This window comes from Zeus faber, assembly GCF_960531495.2.
Source record: "Zeus faber genome assembly, chromosome: 6".
Classification (NCBI taxonomy): Eukaryota; Metazoa; Chordata; class Actinopteri; order Zeiformes; family Zeidae; genus Zeus; species Zeus faber.
Window position 1 is genome coordinate 10,380,553 of NC_137201.1, and position 15,000 is coordinate 10,395,552.

Genomic DNA, 15,000 nt, shown 5'->3' on the forward strand with positions numbered 1-15,000 from the left:
CTGTGTTTACACATTGTGAGAAGCTGCAGCAGACTGGTAGCAACATTTTAATGAGACCCGGATTGAAAAGCCCTTCTATTCTTGAAGGACAGATCAAAAGACAGGCGTGTAAAACTTTGCACTTCCGGGCAATGTTTGATAAACAGTGCATCTGAAGTGAGGCACCAAAGACTGAGTATATTCTGGTGGAGGTAGATGGGCTGCTGAGGTGAGGGGGATACCTCTGTTAAGAGTACCTGTATACTTTGGAATACCTAATGTTGAGAAATCAGGTTTAGCTGAGTACCTGCGTCCTATCCTCAGCTGAAGCAGCCGAGGGGACGGCTGTCTCTGTGTGTTTCTGGGCTTCTGGTGTGAAACCGGAGAATTCCTCGGTGAGTCCAATAAACTGGGTCACTGCTGAATTAAACACTGTTGCCTCTACTTCCACTGCTGTGCTGCTGCATTTCGGGAACCGTAGCGGCCGCTGAATAAGAATAAACACACAGTTGCCCACGGGAGCGCGCGGGGAGCATGACTGGCAGGGAGCAGGAGGGGAAAAAACAATGGGCTGTATTGAGGACCGCAACGAGCATCTGCGAAATGAGGTGCCACATCGCACGAAACGCGGTTTTGTTTAAGCCACCTTGTTATGCGAGCGAGTGGGCAGAGGGAAATGTTCCAGCCAGACATCTGCCGGGTCGACAAACTCCGCTGTTAATCCCTAACGAGGACCTGAAGAAACAAACAAAAACAAAGCGGAGCTGGAGGCGTGGGGGACAGACAGGCTAATTGCACGGGCCCTTAAAGAGATGAGACAAAAAAGGGCAAAACGGGCGGATGAGCGGTAGGGGCCGAAAAAAAAAAGACTGCCGGCTCTGGCGGCTCGCTCCGTCGCAGCCCGACAGCGGTTTTGTTCAGGTGGAAAACGTCGTGACGCCGGCTCCCCCTCGGCCTTACCATTGATAGGGAAATGAAGCCCTGTGTCTTTGTAATGTGTTTGCCAGCGTGCATGACATGTGCGACACCTGAATACACCCCCTCCATCGCCACACCCGCTTCCTTTTCTTGTTTGGTTTTCTACGGCTCTGCGGTCGTCCCTTTACCCATCCTGCTGTGTCCAGTCAGGCACACACACACACAACACACACACACACACACACACACACACACACACAGACACTGGGGACGGGGATTAATATTTCATATCCAGCTCTGCCTCATGCGGTGGTTCAGATAGACAGAATGGCAGACTGACAGACAGACAGAGGGTGGTGGAAGATAGCCACACCCCGCTGACACAAGGTCTGCAAGTGGCACAGATCCAGAGTGGCTGAAGGTATTTCGGAAAAGTGTTTGGCATACAGGGATAAATCATACATTTGCGGCATGCAAAATAGGTTTACATGCAGCATTATATCAACAAATATAACGGCAACTAGAAAATGCGCTCCAGTAAAACCTTCCAGTTATCCGATGAGCCTCAACAAAGTCAGAATCGAATCCGAAAGTTGGCAAAAAATAGCCCAAATGAATGACTGGACTCACTCTTTGGATCGGTGGTTTTCAACCGGTCACTTTATGGCCGTACTGGACATTCATCCTGAGTCACGACCCAAACTGAAGATGTGATTCGCTTTGAATTATGGATCGAAACCCACCGGTCGAGAAACACTTCCCATCTGCTTTGATTCGTTTCAGTGGAACATTGCTGTATTGTTAGACAGCAGATTGGAAGTGGTGGAATTGCAACTGGCTAAGATGCACCACAGTAGACGCAGCTTAAAGATGAAACACGATGACCAGTTGGCTCATGTAAGATTTATCAATTACCTGGAATACCTGGGATATCCTGGACCAATACTGACCTAGTTCTTTACAGTTGATAAAGCCTATTAGAAGTAACTAGTGAATCCAACCGTCCAACCAAATGATCATCTTATAAAATCCACAATTCCAATCCAATGGAGATTCACAGCTCAAAGGCTAAATTGATCTGATTAGGAGAAGTTGCTCCCTGCTGATCTGGGACCTGATTACAGCGTACACATGTTCATCCAGCTGGTCCGTGGGGATGAACTAAGACAACACTATTAAAGTTTTCAATGAAATCCCATCTCAGAAGAGGTCCATGGACTATGATATTGTCATTGAACCAACTAGGTCTCCATTGTAAGAGTCTTTATTGCAAGAACACGCTGGGTATTTTGTCTTGGATTAAGGAGATCCATGTTGTCGTTCTCTTTTTTTCCCGTTTTTTTTTTACCTCTAGTTTTACCTCTAGTTATGTAACACTGTTGTGGCGTGATTACAAAGCGGCGGCGCGGCGAAAGCGGAGAGAGAAAACATCGGAACGTCAAAAGCAACATCAAAGCTCGTGTCGGACGGGCGGAAAACCTCGCGGGCGGGAACGATTTCACAGCGGCTTGAGCGAGGCGGCCCGCGCTGAGCATTAAAAACGGCAATCAGAGTCGGGTGGAAGACAGGGGGCGGTTGGGCGGGGTGATCCCAGGGAAAAAGCAGGCTTCACCGCTCAGAAAAAAGAACAGGCCAGTATGTTGCCGTGCTATCGATGAAAACCCCCTCAGACGGAAAAGCTGTTTGCTGAAGGAGAAAAGGATTAGGGTTCAAGTGCTGTCGACAGCCAAACGCCAGGAAACCTCTATTGCTTTTTCTGGTTACCCACGCTGTTAACCCTTGGAGACTCTGAAACCCAGTAAAAAAAAAAAAAAACATGTCTCTGCGGATATGCTTTCCTGGCCCGTTTAGAGGCGTTGTGGCGGAGCTGGGGCTGAGGTTTCCGGTCACGGTCTTCATGTGTCGACTAAATACTAATTACAAGGTATTTTTCTTTTCTCCCAGCAGCGGGAAGGGTGATCGCAGCAAGTGGTTTTGGTGGAGGTTCGGTTGCTGACCATGAGATACTTTTTTGCTCAGTAGTCTCTCGGCTGTTTTCAACCTCTCTTTGGGAGTTAACTGACAGAAACGAGGGTGAGGATGAAGCACAGAGGTCTTTCTGGGAAGGGCCTTCAACAGGGCTCTCTTCAGGAGGACCCGTCGCCCCGCTGTGACGAGGCCCGATCCGTTCCACGTCGATGTTCACATCACATCTCTCTTACTGTGGGGATGTTTCTGTTTCGGGGAGTGAAGCCGCCTTACACTCAATCCGGGAACAGATCCTACCATCTAAACTCTGCCCCCCCGGTGACTCTTCTCTGTTTCCGACTGTCCATGTACTGCACTTTCCGAATGGCATGCAATTTTAGTGATGCATGTAGCAATAAGTATGCAGCTTATTATTAATATTTTATTGCAAATTTAAAAAAATGTTAAATTCCCTCAAAGGTATTGTCATTCATAGTTGATTAACTTTACACAAGCTGTAAAGCATCATATTCATCTGAGCAGGTTTGACAATTAATTATTTGGCATTATGGATATAGTCATGGATATTGCTATGCAGCTTTGAGAGAGAGCGCATCTGTTTCCAGCTAGTGATCAATGATCTTTTAAATGAGCGATCAATGGCTGATCACCTGGTTTCCACTGGCAATAGAAGTCCTTCTTTATTTATTAAGTATTCATATTTAATTATATTATTTTATAAGTAATAACTTGGAGCCGCAACTTCATCACCGGACCAACCACAACCACCGCCATATCCAAATCCTCCATCTGCTTCCTCCCTACAAGCACCAAACAGCCTCCAAGCAATGAATACATTTTATAATAATCCACGTTTTTTATTCAAGCCATTTAAGTGCGATATTCCAGAGAAATTGGAATCTACCGGGTTCGACTCCAAAGCACCGGGTCTCCGGCAGCTGCAGCAGACATGTGCAGAAGAGCAGTGGTAGCCTCTCGCCTACGTAACATTCAACTGTAATTCTGTCGCAGCAGACAGCAAAAAGTTTTAATATTTTTACTTTGCACGGCAAATTTCGTGTCGCGCCGCTGTTGCCGGTGTTCTCTGCCGTCGCGCCCTGTCCACTAACAGGACTTCTGGTTTGCCACCTACCGTGTTCTGTGTGAATGCAGCGTACTGTAAGTGAGGCAAACGGTCATTTATAATCCATTTCACGTCTGGGAGGGGGGTGGAGGTGTGGTGGTGGTGCAGTTGGGGCTGAGGTTACATACATGGATCGCAGATTCACGGCTCTGAAAAAGACAGGGTAGGTCATGGAACGGCGTAGAATGTCCCGAGAGTTATAGTGGTAATGGTCCACGCAGTTATTGACTCCACTTAATGACACCGATATGCCTGTGTGTGTGTGTGTGTGTGTGTGTGTGTGTGTGTGTGTGTGTGCGTGTGTGTGTGTGTGTGTGTGTGTGTGCCCTACAGATGACGGTAAACTGTCTCTGGATGAGTTCCAGGCATTCTTCTCAGACGGCACGCTGAACGAGGAAGAACTGGAGAAGCTGTTTCACAGCATCGACTCGGATAACACCAGGTCAGCACCGACCCATTAACCATGTGCGTGCGTGCGTGTGCGTGTGATCACAACAAGAAATTATACTCGTATATTGTCATATTGTCTCGTCTGTTTGTTTATCTGTAGTTTGTGTGTGTTTGTGCACATACCTGTTTGTGGGTGTGGGTGCATTTATTTGTCTGCTAATTGTCGCCATGGCTTTTATTATTATTTATCATTGGCAGTCAGTGTCTCACTGTTCCATGTTAACATTGGTCTGTGCATGCACTTGTGTGTGTGTGTGTGTGTGTGTGTGTGTGTGTGTGTGTGTGTGTGTGTGTGTGTGTGTGCGTCTGTGTGTGTGTGTGTGTGTGTGTGTGTGTGTGTGTGTGTTTGCATGCACTTGTGTGTGTGTACAAGCATGAACTCATAAAATGCTGCCATTAGCATATCAAGAAAAAGGTCACTTCCACTTCAGACGGCTCTTTTTTAAAATTATTTTATGCGCTGACTTTGGAGCCCGGGGCCTTTGCAAATGTGAATGACACCCTTACATGAAAAAAATAAAAAAATAAATAAAAAAGATAAAGGGAAAGGGGAAAACGCAGGAAGCGATGAAATGAGGAAGGTCACAAAGAAGGGAGAGCAGACTATTTTTTTTCCCCATTCGTTTCCATTTCATTCTATTCTTTTTTTGCCGTTCTTTCCCTCTCTGCTTGCCGCCCGATCGGCTCACGCGGCGCATTTTGTTTTGATTGACTCCCATTAGCCGTAATCAGGACAAGTGCCGCGGCTTGAATACGACTCACCGGGCCCCACCGCTCGCGGCGCCGTCCCACTGGCGAGGCGATGAACGGAACGCCACACACGGCGGAATCAGAAGTTTTCAACTTTATTAGCGGCGTCCAAATTGAATTCAGTTCCATACATCACGCAAGCCGACGAAGCCTGCCCGGCGACCAAGGCTTTATTTTTGGTTTTATATATTTTTTAATCAATGCAATGACCGGGCCCCGGAGATTGCCTCCATCAATCCGCCGTCGGCCATCTATGCTGCGCCGTGCGTTTGGAAACCGTCCCCGCTCCATAAATCGACCCTCCCTCCTCCACCACAGTCAGGATGTGAGGCAGCAGCTCCGAAAAAGCAGTAAAGCGAACGGGGACGACGCTCCGGTCAAATCCGCTTCGGAAGCTCTGTTTTTAGCGAGTTCTGCAAAGTAAGTATTTATCATGACCGACTTGAAGTGAGGGAATATGGGAAACTCACGGACAAAAAGGGATTCTCCGCAAGCCCCCGGACAAACCCGAACATACATTAAGAAAAAGAAGTAGCTCTAAATACACCCCGGTCAACACCATTTCGTTCATCAGCGGGGGGGCGGGGCTACTACTGTGAATAGCAAGTGTCGCTTTAAGGTCTGTTGGCCGCCTTCTTTGATTGGGTTTAAATGCTCAGGTAGCGCGACAACATCAGAGCTGGTAGAGAGATGATGAAACACAGATATGAGATGTTGGTATCTTAGCGTTCAAACAGATAGATCCCGAATGGGCGTCGACAAAGTTGCCGAGCGGTCAGACACACAATAAACAAATAAATAAATAAATAAATAGCTGGAGCGACGGCGTCAGCGTTTAGCGGTGTAGGCGGGACGCTGACGGATGGAGACGCTCGGGCGCGGGAGGCAGTGATGGAGCGCTTTGGCCGACTCCAATCATTCCTTCATCCATCTCTTTCACCCTCCTCCTCCGACGACTCCGACTCCGAGTCCGACTCCGACTCTCCGCTCTCCTTTGCTGTGCTGTCCATCCCTCTGTCCTTCCACATTTCACTCTCCCTCTCTCTCTCTCTCTCTCTCTCTCTCTCTCTCGCTTTACAGTATCTTTTCCCTTCTCTATGTTGACACCTCCTTCCATCCTCTCTCTCTTTCCCGCTCGACCTTGTACCTCCTTGTTGCCGCGCTTCGCCTGTCCATCACACCCGTCCGTCCGTCCGCCCGCCCGCCCGCCCGCCCGCCCGCCCTTCTCTCGTCCTCTCGCTTTTCGGTTTCGCTCTCTTAACCCTCATCCCTCGGGTGGAGATTTGCGCTGCCGCCTTGTTTGCGGCGCGCTCTGCGCCGGGAGACCCGAGAGTTGTCTGTCGAGCCCGGGAGTCAGAGTTGGCTGGTCGCGCGGGGCCCGCCTGGTCCGCTCTCTCTTCCCATCCCTTTCTTGGCGTATGAAGGATCTTGTAAACAACAGGAGGAGACGTGATGCGTTTGTTTACGTTGCGTTTACTCTACATCCCCCTGGAGGTTCATCAATCTGATATGAGCATCTGTTATAAGAAACCTTCTTCTGCCTCTTCTTCGTCTTCTTCTTCTTTGCTTTTTTTTTTTACGCCCTGCAATATTTCTTTTTATGTCAAGAAGAGTTTTGTTTACTGGAATTTGTTTTATTTTATGAGCCGCACCGTTAGAGTTGCAGACTTTCATTTGAGCTGTTGATCGACTGATTCATTTCTCAGCGTCTTTTTTCGAAACCCCTTTTTGGCCATTTTAATGCAGAGAATTTACAGCAATGTTGCAAAACAGCAAGTCAGTCATCCATTCATTCAGTTGTTCTGTCAATCAGTCAACCAGTCACCCAGTCAGTCAGTCAGTCAATCAGCAAGTCAGTCATCCATTCATTCAGTTGTTCTGTCAATCAGTCAACCAGTCACTCAGTCAGTCAGTCAGTCAATCAGCAAGTCAGTCATCCATTCATTCAGTTGTTCTGTCAATCAGTCAACCAGTCACTCAGTCAGTCAGTCAGTCAATCAGCAAGTCAGTCATCCATTCATTCAGTTGTTCTGTCAATCAGTCAACCAGTCACTCAGTCAGTCAGTCAGTCAATCAGCGAATCAGTCATTTAGGCACTCGGTCAATCAGCAAATCAATCATTCAGTCACTAAGTCAGGGTCAGTCAGTCGGTCAATCAGCAAATCAGTCTTTCAGTCACTCAGCCAGTCAGTCAGGCAGTCATCCAGTAAGATAGTCGATCAGTCTGTCAGTCAATCAGAAAGTCATTCAGTCAATTGGTAAGTTATTCAGTCAATCAGTCAGTCAGTCAGTCAATCAGCAAGTCAGTCATTCAGTTGTTCCATAAATCAGTCAGCCAGTCAGTCAGTCAGTCAGCCAGTCAGCTAGTCAATCAGTCAGTCAGTCAGTCAGTCAGTCAGTCAGTCATCCAGTAAGTTAGTCAATCAGTCTGTCAGTCAATCAGAAAGTCATTCAGTCAATTGGTAAGTTATTCAGTCAATCAGTCAGTCAGTCAGTCAATCAGCAAGACAGTCATTCAGTCATTCAGATGTTGCATCCATCAGTCAGCCAGTCAGTCAGTCAGCCAGTCAGCTAGTCAATCAGTCAGTCAGTCGGTCAGTCAGTCAGTCAGTCAGTCAGTCAGTCATCCAGTAAGTTAGTCGATCAGTAAGTCATTCAGTCATTCAGTCAGTTAGTCAGTCACTCAGCCAGTCAGTCAATCTGTTAGTCAGTCATTCAGTCACTCGGCCAGTCAGTCAATCAGTTAGTCAGTCATTCAGTCACTCAGCCAGTCGGTCAATCAATTAGTCAGTCAGCCAGTCAGTCAGTCAGTCATCCAGTAAGTTAGTCGATCAGTCTGTCAGTCAATCAGTAAGTCATTCAGTCATTCAGTCAGTTAGTCAGTCACTCAGCCAGTCAGTCAATCAGTCATTCAGTCAGTCAGTCTGTCAGCCAGACATGAAGTCAATCAGTCAGTCAGTCAGCTAATCAGTCAGTCATTCAGTAGCTTATTGAGTCAGTCAGTCAGTCAGTCAGTAAGTCAGTCAGTCAGCCAGACAGTCAGTCAGTCAGGCAGCTAATCAGTCAGTCATTCAGTAGGTTATTCAGTCAGTCAGTCAGTCAAGCAGAGAACTCTGTGGTAGTTGTGAGCAGGGTTGCAGTCTGCGGCTCGGTGCCAGAAAGTGATTTGCTGCCAGGTCCGTCCTGATGCAGTGAATGGAAGGTGAAAAGTTGCTGCCGACCAATTCTGATCCTGTCTGAGTCTTGTTAGATGTTCCACGCCTGCCAACTCCCACTCCTTTGTGTGTGTGTGTGTGTGTGGTGTGTGTGTGTGTGTGTGTGTGTGTGCGTGTGTGTGTACGTGTGTGTGTGGGAGGGCTGCGTCTGTCTGGCTATTTCTATAGTGGTATATTCTTGAGCGAAAGAAAGAAATTGCATGACAGAAGCCTTTCCTCTGTTTCTTACCCTGCTCTCCATTTTCTTTTCCTTCCTCCTCCCCCCCTGCCCTTCCCTCCTCCTCCTCCTCCTCCTCCTCCTACTCCTCATATTGCCCCTTTCACCCTCCCCGTCTTCCTTCCCCTCTGCTGCTCCTGCGCTGTGATGTGCTAGTAATGTTGACACTAAGGAACTTTGCGGTAAGTAGGCCTCAGTCAAATTAATGTGCTCCGTCAGTGATAAATTGACTCGCTCTCTACCTCTCTCTCCCTCCTTTTCTCCCTCTCTCTCACTTGTTCTCCGTCCTTCTCCGGTTCAAACACACAATCTAATTTTCAGCCAGAGAACACCCAGTGCTGGTTTCCCTGTCTGTTTCCATTCTCCGCCTGAATTTACTAAGAAAAGCACACACACAACAGGAGTACTTTTTTTTCCCCACCAGTAAATCTCATTATACTCACACAGAGAGCTCCATCACACCATAAGAACTCAAAGGTGAACCTGCGACCTCCCTCAAAAGTTAGACAAATGTTGTCATTATGTGTTTATGTGTGTGTGTGCGTGTGTGTGTGTGTGTGTAGATTACTTTGCCAAGCACATGGGCGACTACGAGGGAGTCCTGGCTTCCCTGGAAACCCTCAACCTCTCCATCCTCAAAGCCATGGACTTCACCAAGAAGGTACGTCTGCATACGTGTCTGTGTGTGTGTGTGTGTGTGTCGTGGTTCGTCTCCTGTTACAACGTAGAGTCTAAAACTGCATCACGGGACGTCCTTGTGATGAAGTCGAATTCCTGGCTCTCGCAGCGCGAATCCAACCTGCTTTACCTCTTCCGGTAATTAGCGGTTTGGTTCGCGTCTCGGTCGAGACGCCGCAAAGCGCTTTGCTGCCGATGTGAATGGAAGTCATCTGACAGCCTCTCTGGTTGCGGTTCAGACTGCGGCGGTGCATTGGAGGGTTGTCAAATTGTGCAGAGCTGTGAAATCTCAGGCAGGGAGAACGAGTGCAGATGTCTCACACACGCGCTTCGCACACACACACACACACACACACGCACACACTCCTGTCCCCTTTTAACAACATGCAAAAAAACCTGGTAGTCTTGTAGTGTGTGCATGTGTTTGTGTTGTTTGGTTTTACCTTTGTGGTAAAAATCCGTAGTACAGTTTTGTGTTAGTGTGCCGGCTTTTCGCTGTGTGCTATAAATAGCAGGCGGTTCGACAGCCCCTCTCTCATGTATTCTGTTTGAGTTCAACTTAGTGTGTGTGTGTGTGTGTGCGTGCGTGCGTGCGTGTGTGTGTGTGTGTGCATGTGCGCAGGCAATCTGCTATCCTTGTGTTTATATCTTCATCTGCCAGTTCTGCCTCTATCACTGGGTTTCAGATCTCTTTCTAGCCACAGGACATTTCACACACACACACACACACACACACACACACACACACACACACACACACACACACACACACACACACACACACACACACACACACACACACACACACACACACATTGCTGGAGTCAAATAACAAACCAAAGACATAGCCAGTGACTAGTTAAATATTCATGTGTGTATGTATGTGGGTGTGTGTGTGTATGTGTGTGTGTGTGTGTGTGTGTGTGTGTGTGTGTGTGTGTGTGTGCGTGCGTGTGCGTGTGCGTGTGTGTGTGTGTGTGTGTGAGTGGAGGGAAAAAAAGGTTGAGAGAGAGAGAGAAAGGGAGAGAGAGGGAGGTTATTGGCTTCAAAATATTGAAATCCCTTCAATAATTGACAGAGGGTCTATTTTTACATTTCCCATAAAATTTCTCCGAAACTTTTGCGTCTTCTTTTGCATCTCTCTGGCTTTTCTTGCCTTTTTCCTCTACTAATGGACAGCGCTTTGTACTCCAGTTCTGATGACGGTCCAACAAACCCTAACCCTAACCCAGGAACCGAAACCAAAACCAAACACAAATCTTCACTTTTAGTGATTTGTGGCCGGTTTTCGTTTCTTTGAAATCGACCTATTCCATTAACGGTTAATAATGCTATCTATGTATCTATCTATCTATCTGTCTATCGGTCTATCTATCTGTCTATCTGTCTGTCTGTCTGTCTGTCTGCCTGTCTGTCTGTCTGTCTGTCTGTCTGTCTGTCTGTCTGTCTGTCTGTCTGTCTGTCTGTCTATCCATCCATCCCTCCATCTCCCACCTTTAAACTCTCTCTCCACCCCCACCCCGCAAATGCTGCTCTCTCTCTCTCTGTGGGCAGAGTGGGAAGGGATTGGATGTGGTGAATAGGCCGGAACATTTTGTGTTACAACAGAGACAAAGACAGAAAGAACGACAGAGAGAGGGAGGGAAAAGGGAGGGGTTGGTGAGAGACTAATATGGAGGCGGCAGAGTGGCAGACTGGAGTTTTCACACAGCTGACATGACGTAGCGGGAGCAGCGTCCCTGCAGCTGTTCGGACTCATTCCCAGCAACCCCCCCAGTGCTGCAGCCAGAGCCTCCACTCCACGGCCCGCCGCCGCCATGCGCCGGATGCTTCCTCAAACTAAGCGATGTGTGTTCTACTCCGGCCTTCCGCTTCCCAGCGTCACTTTCAACGATGGAGCTGCCCGCAATAAAAAAAACCAAAAGAAAACAGTGTCGGGATTTTCAGAGGACAACGGCTTTCGATATCCAAAAGTACTCAAATATTGCTGATATCGTACTCGCAGCGGTTCCCACTGAAAGTGCTGCATCACCTTATAATTTGGTACGGGGGGCAGGAGGTGTAAGGCATGACCTTTTTTTCAGTTAAGGCTGAGGGGTAAAGGGTATAGAGTTGGTTTTTGCCAATTCCCGCCCATGGTATTCAGTGCAAAACTAGTCTTTATGGATCCGAGGCTGCTGGAGATGCTGGAGATGCTGGAGGTGCTGGAGTTTGGGATTCAGCTCAATCCTTAATGCATTTGTCACCAGGACACTAATGAAAAACATGTTGTGCCCGGTGGTTTACCCCTTTTGGGGAATAACTCAGCTTGAGCTTCGGTACGAGGGCATCCACACATATGGACAGACATACTGTATGAGGCCTCCATTGGACACAAATGAGAGAGTGTGTGAGTAGACCCATTGTTAACCCAGTGCAAGCCATAATCTAGCAATGGCAACCGGCACATTCCTCCGAATGTCTTCATTATGGTGGTAATCAGGGTAATAATAACTCTCGCTGAGACGTCTAGATTTCCCTTGAGTCCCAGGAGTTGTTGGTGCAGATGATAGAGAACATCTTCAGTCTAATGGCCTTTTTCATAAATAACTATAAATAACTTCACACACATTTAATGACTGTGGACACGATCACAGAGAAGCACAGAGAAGAACAAAATGGGACTGAGAGGCTGTGACGGGGTTTTTTGAGGTTGTAGAAAAGCCCGACACATGGACACTCGAGTGTAATTGCATTCCTTTCCGTTTGAAGCTAATAACCAGAACGGAAGCGCTTCGCTCGAGTTTTTTTCATCTGTAATAAAGACGTGATCACGCCCTGTTGTCAATGCGTTGCGCTCCTTTCACGATGAGTGAACACAAGAGGAAGATAAATCCACGTAAACTTGGAGTGTGTTCTCTTGGGATGCAGTCAATTGAATGTAATCAGAAGACGTTCCAGTGAGGACACACTCCGCCAAATTCTGTAAAACGAGAGATAGTGAAGACGGGGATGGGTGTGTGATGTTATCCGGAGTGGCTGCCAACTCTGAGCGGTGGCCTTTTCGGTGTCCATCGAGCATTGATTCGCCTTTTGTCTTCCCTAAAGATTATTGACAAGGCAGTGGAGGAGGGGATGAGCCGAAGTGCGAGTCAACCTATGTAAAAGCGCCATCTTTAACACTTGTCTTGCAGTGACGTTTGAAAGATACATCCAAGGCCACTGGATATTTGTAGGATATTTCTCCTTTTTTGTAGCTATAGCACAAGTCCTAAAAGGCCACTTCGCAAAAAAATTTGCCTTTCTCTGGTTTATTGCTTTGGTAAAAGTTGCCCAATCGCCAAACCCCGGCGAAAGGACTCGTTGCAAAGTACCCGCACCTCTAACCCATTACTCCCCAGGGAACCACAAACATGCTCATAATTCATGCAGATGTGACATTACCAGTCAATTTATGCGGCATTCACTGTGTTGAGTGAACGTGTCAGTTTTGGGGGGAAGGGAGGATCTCAAGTTGCTAATGAGATGCTGCAAAACCTACTCCTCATCAAAAAGCAATTACTTGTGATTAATAAACTGTGCTGACCCCTTGACCCATGTAAAGTCAATCAAGCCATTAGCCGTAATGATCACTGTAATACATTGAGGGATCGGCGGATTTATTTTACACCGCAGGCGGGATCATTTTGAGTTAATAGCGTTACTGTTATATGATATCAATCTGTAAATTACTGTAAAGTACAATATCATAAATTGTAGAGCACTATGAAAGAGATTAATCTCCATTGGTTAAAACAAAAGAAAACTGCAATTAACCTAATTTACATATTTTCTATGATTGTTTCATCTCACCACAATCTAACACCAGTGGGCAAATGATGGACTCCCAGTGTTCCTTTACACCCACGTTTCCCGGTGTTTTGGCGAGTGGGATCTGCTTTACACGACAGCGGTATTCGTTTTTTCCGAGCGCGAGCTCCTCGTCTGTATTTCGACGGTTGCCGCCAAGCTTCATGGTCTTCCCAGACGGTGTTACGGACGGACTGCACAGCGGAAAGAAAACAAGAAGCTTTTCTGAGTTTTCTCCTGGAGAGAATCCAGTCCTGAAGGGTCCTCTCTCACACATTTGTGTTGTTCCGTTTTTTGTTTTTTTTTCCCCCCTTTTCTCTCTAAAAGCTTTTGTGGCGTTGTCAGAGTCAGAACTGTTTCCAGATCGCAGTTTTAATTGGCTCTTAAGCAGGTGGAGATGAATAACAGAAGCTCCCATGGGTGGAGGAGGGGAGGAGGGGAGGGGGAGAAGAGAAACCCGTAGAATTCATTAAATGCCACTTCTGTCCTGCATTAACTATCTCTGATGGAGCGCTCTTATTGCCTTGGCGTGTGTATTGAAACAGTTTTCCGTAGTTGAGGGCGAGCAAAGAGCGGAGAACCGACAGAGGAATACGCACACACACGCACACACACACGCACACACGCACGCACACACACACACACAGAAGGACACACACGCACACACACACGCACACGCACACACACACACACACACACACACGCACACGCACACACACACACACACACAATCTTTAGCCATCCAGGAAATGGTGCCGTTCCGCGAAGTGACCCCACTACACTATGCTTCTATCTCTCTCTCTCTCTCTCTCTCTCTCTCTCTCTCTCTCTCTCTCTCCCCTCTCTCTCTCTCGCTCACCCTCTTTCTCTTGCTCTCTCCTCCCACTTTTTTCTTTCATCTTCTCCTCTTTCATCTCCATTCCATTGTTTTCCGGGGTATAGAGAAAACTGAGACTTCTTCTCAGTGATTAAGGTGGAGGAGGAAGTGGTGGCGGCGGTATTGATCCTTATACAATGATGGGTGGGGGGGCTGGAAGAGAGGTGGAGACTGATGGAGGTGAAGACCCCAACGGAGCAATCGAGCAACCAACCTGCGGCGGCTGTAGCTGGTGGCTGTAAACTTTACTCGAACTTCCCGTCACGGACAAAAAAAAAAAACAGACTTTGAATTTCCAGAAAGGTCTCCAGGGCGTCCAAGTCTATAGGTCACGTTTGGGGGAGCATGTGTGATTGAAAGGTGCTAAATGACTGGATCGTGCTTAACGTTAATAAAAGGTGCCTCTTAGGTTCCCCGCAGGGAAACCAAGAGGCACCGAGGAGCCCTGTGGCCAGGGCAACTGTTGCCGTGGTAACCGTGTAGGATCCGAGGAACTGTCGCTACCGTAGGTGCCCGATGGGAAGCTGATAGAAAGTAAGTCTGGGGAGGAGACGATGGGTGTAAAATTCAGAGGAGGAAGGAAGTCATTGGAGAAGAAAGAAGAAGAGGGATGGAGGACTGATCTTGAGGACTAACAAGGGGCACGGGAGACTGGAAGGTTTAAATGCCGCCACTAGCATCGTGGCCCACCTTCTTCTTTGGCAGAAGGGGGGCTATTCACTGAAGTCAGTGGCTGGTTGCAAATTGTCATTCTCTGGTGCACAGCTGCCTCTTTGCCTTAAAACTCACAAAGGAAAAAAGGAGCAGCCCCCGTGTGAGTTAGGGTTGTTAATAATTAACCGTTTAACCGTTAATCGACAATAAGAATTCTAACCGATTAATTACATCAGTTAAATTGGGTGGCACACGCCACCCGAGGGCCATTTTCAAGGCCCCCCTGACGCAGAGACACAGGTGATGGGGTTGAAAACACAGCGGTTTTATTGTAGAGAATGGG

At 47.6% G+C, this 15,000-nt stretch overlaps 1 protein-coding gene across 1 annotated transcript in view; it reads left to right on the plus strand.

The window, feature by feature from the left end:
• necab2 (N-terminal EF-hand calcium binding protein 2) overlaps positions 1-15,000 on the plus strand; it is a gene marked incomplete at both ends in the record, with an annotated part of 99,600 nt that overhangs the window by 33,199 nt on the left and 51,401 nt on the right. The window contains 3 exons of the mRNA XM_080003137.1: positions 4,322-4,430; positions 8,777-8,802; positions 9,184-9,281. Of these exons, the coding sequence (XP_079859263.1) occupies positions 4,322-4,430; positions 8,777-8,802; positions 9,184-9,281 (233 nt within the window). The remainder of the gene's footprint in view (positions 1-4,321; positions 4,431-8,776; positions 8,803-9,183; positions 9,282-15,000) is intronic.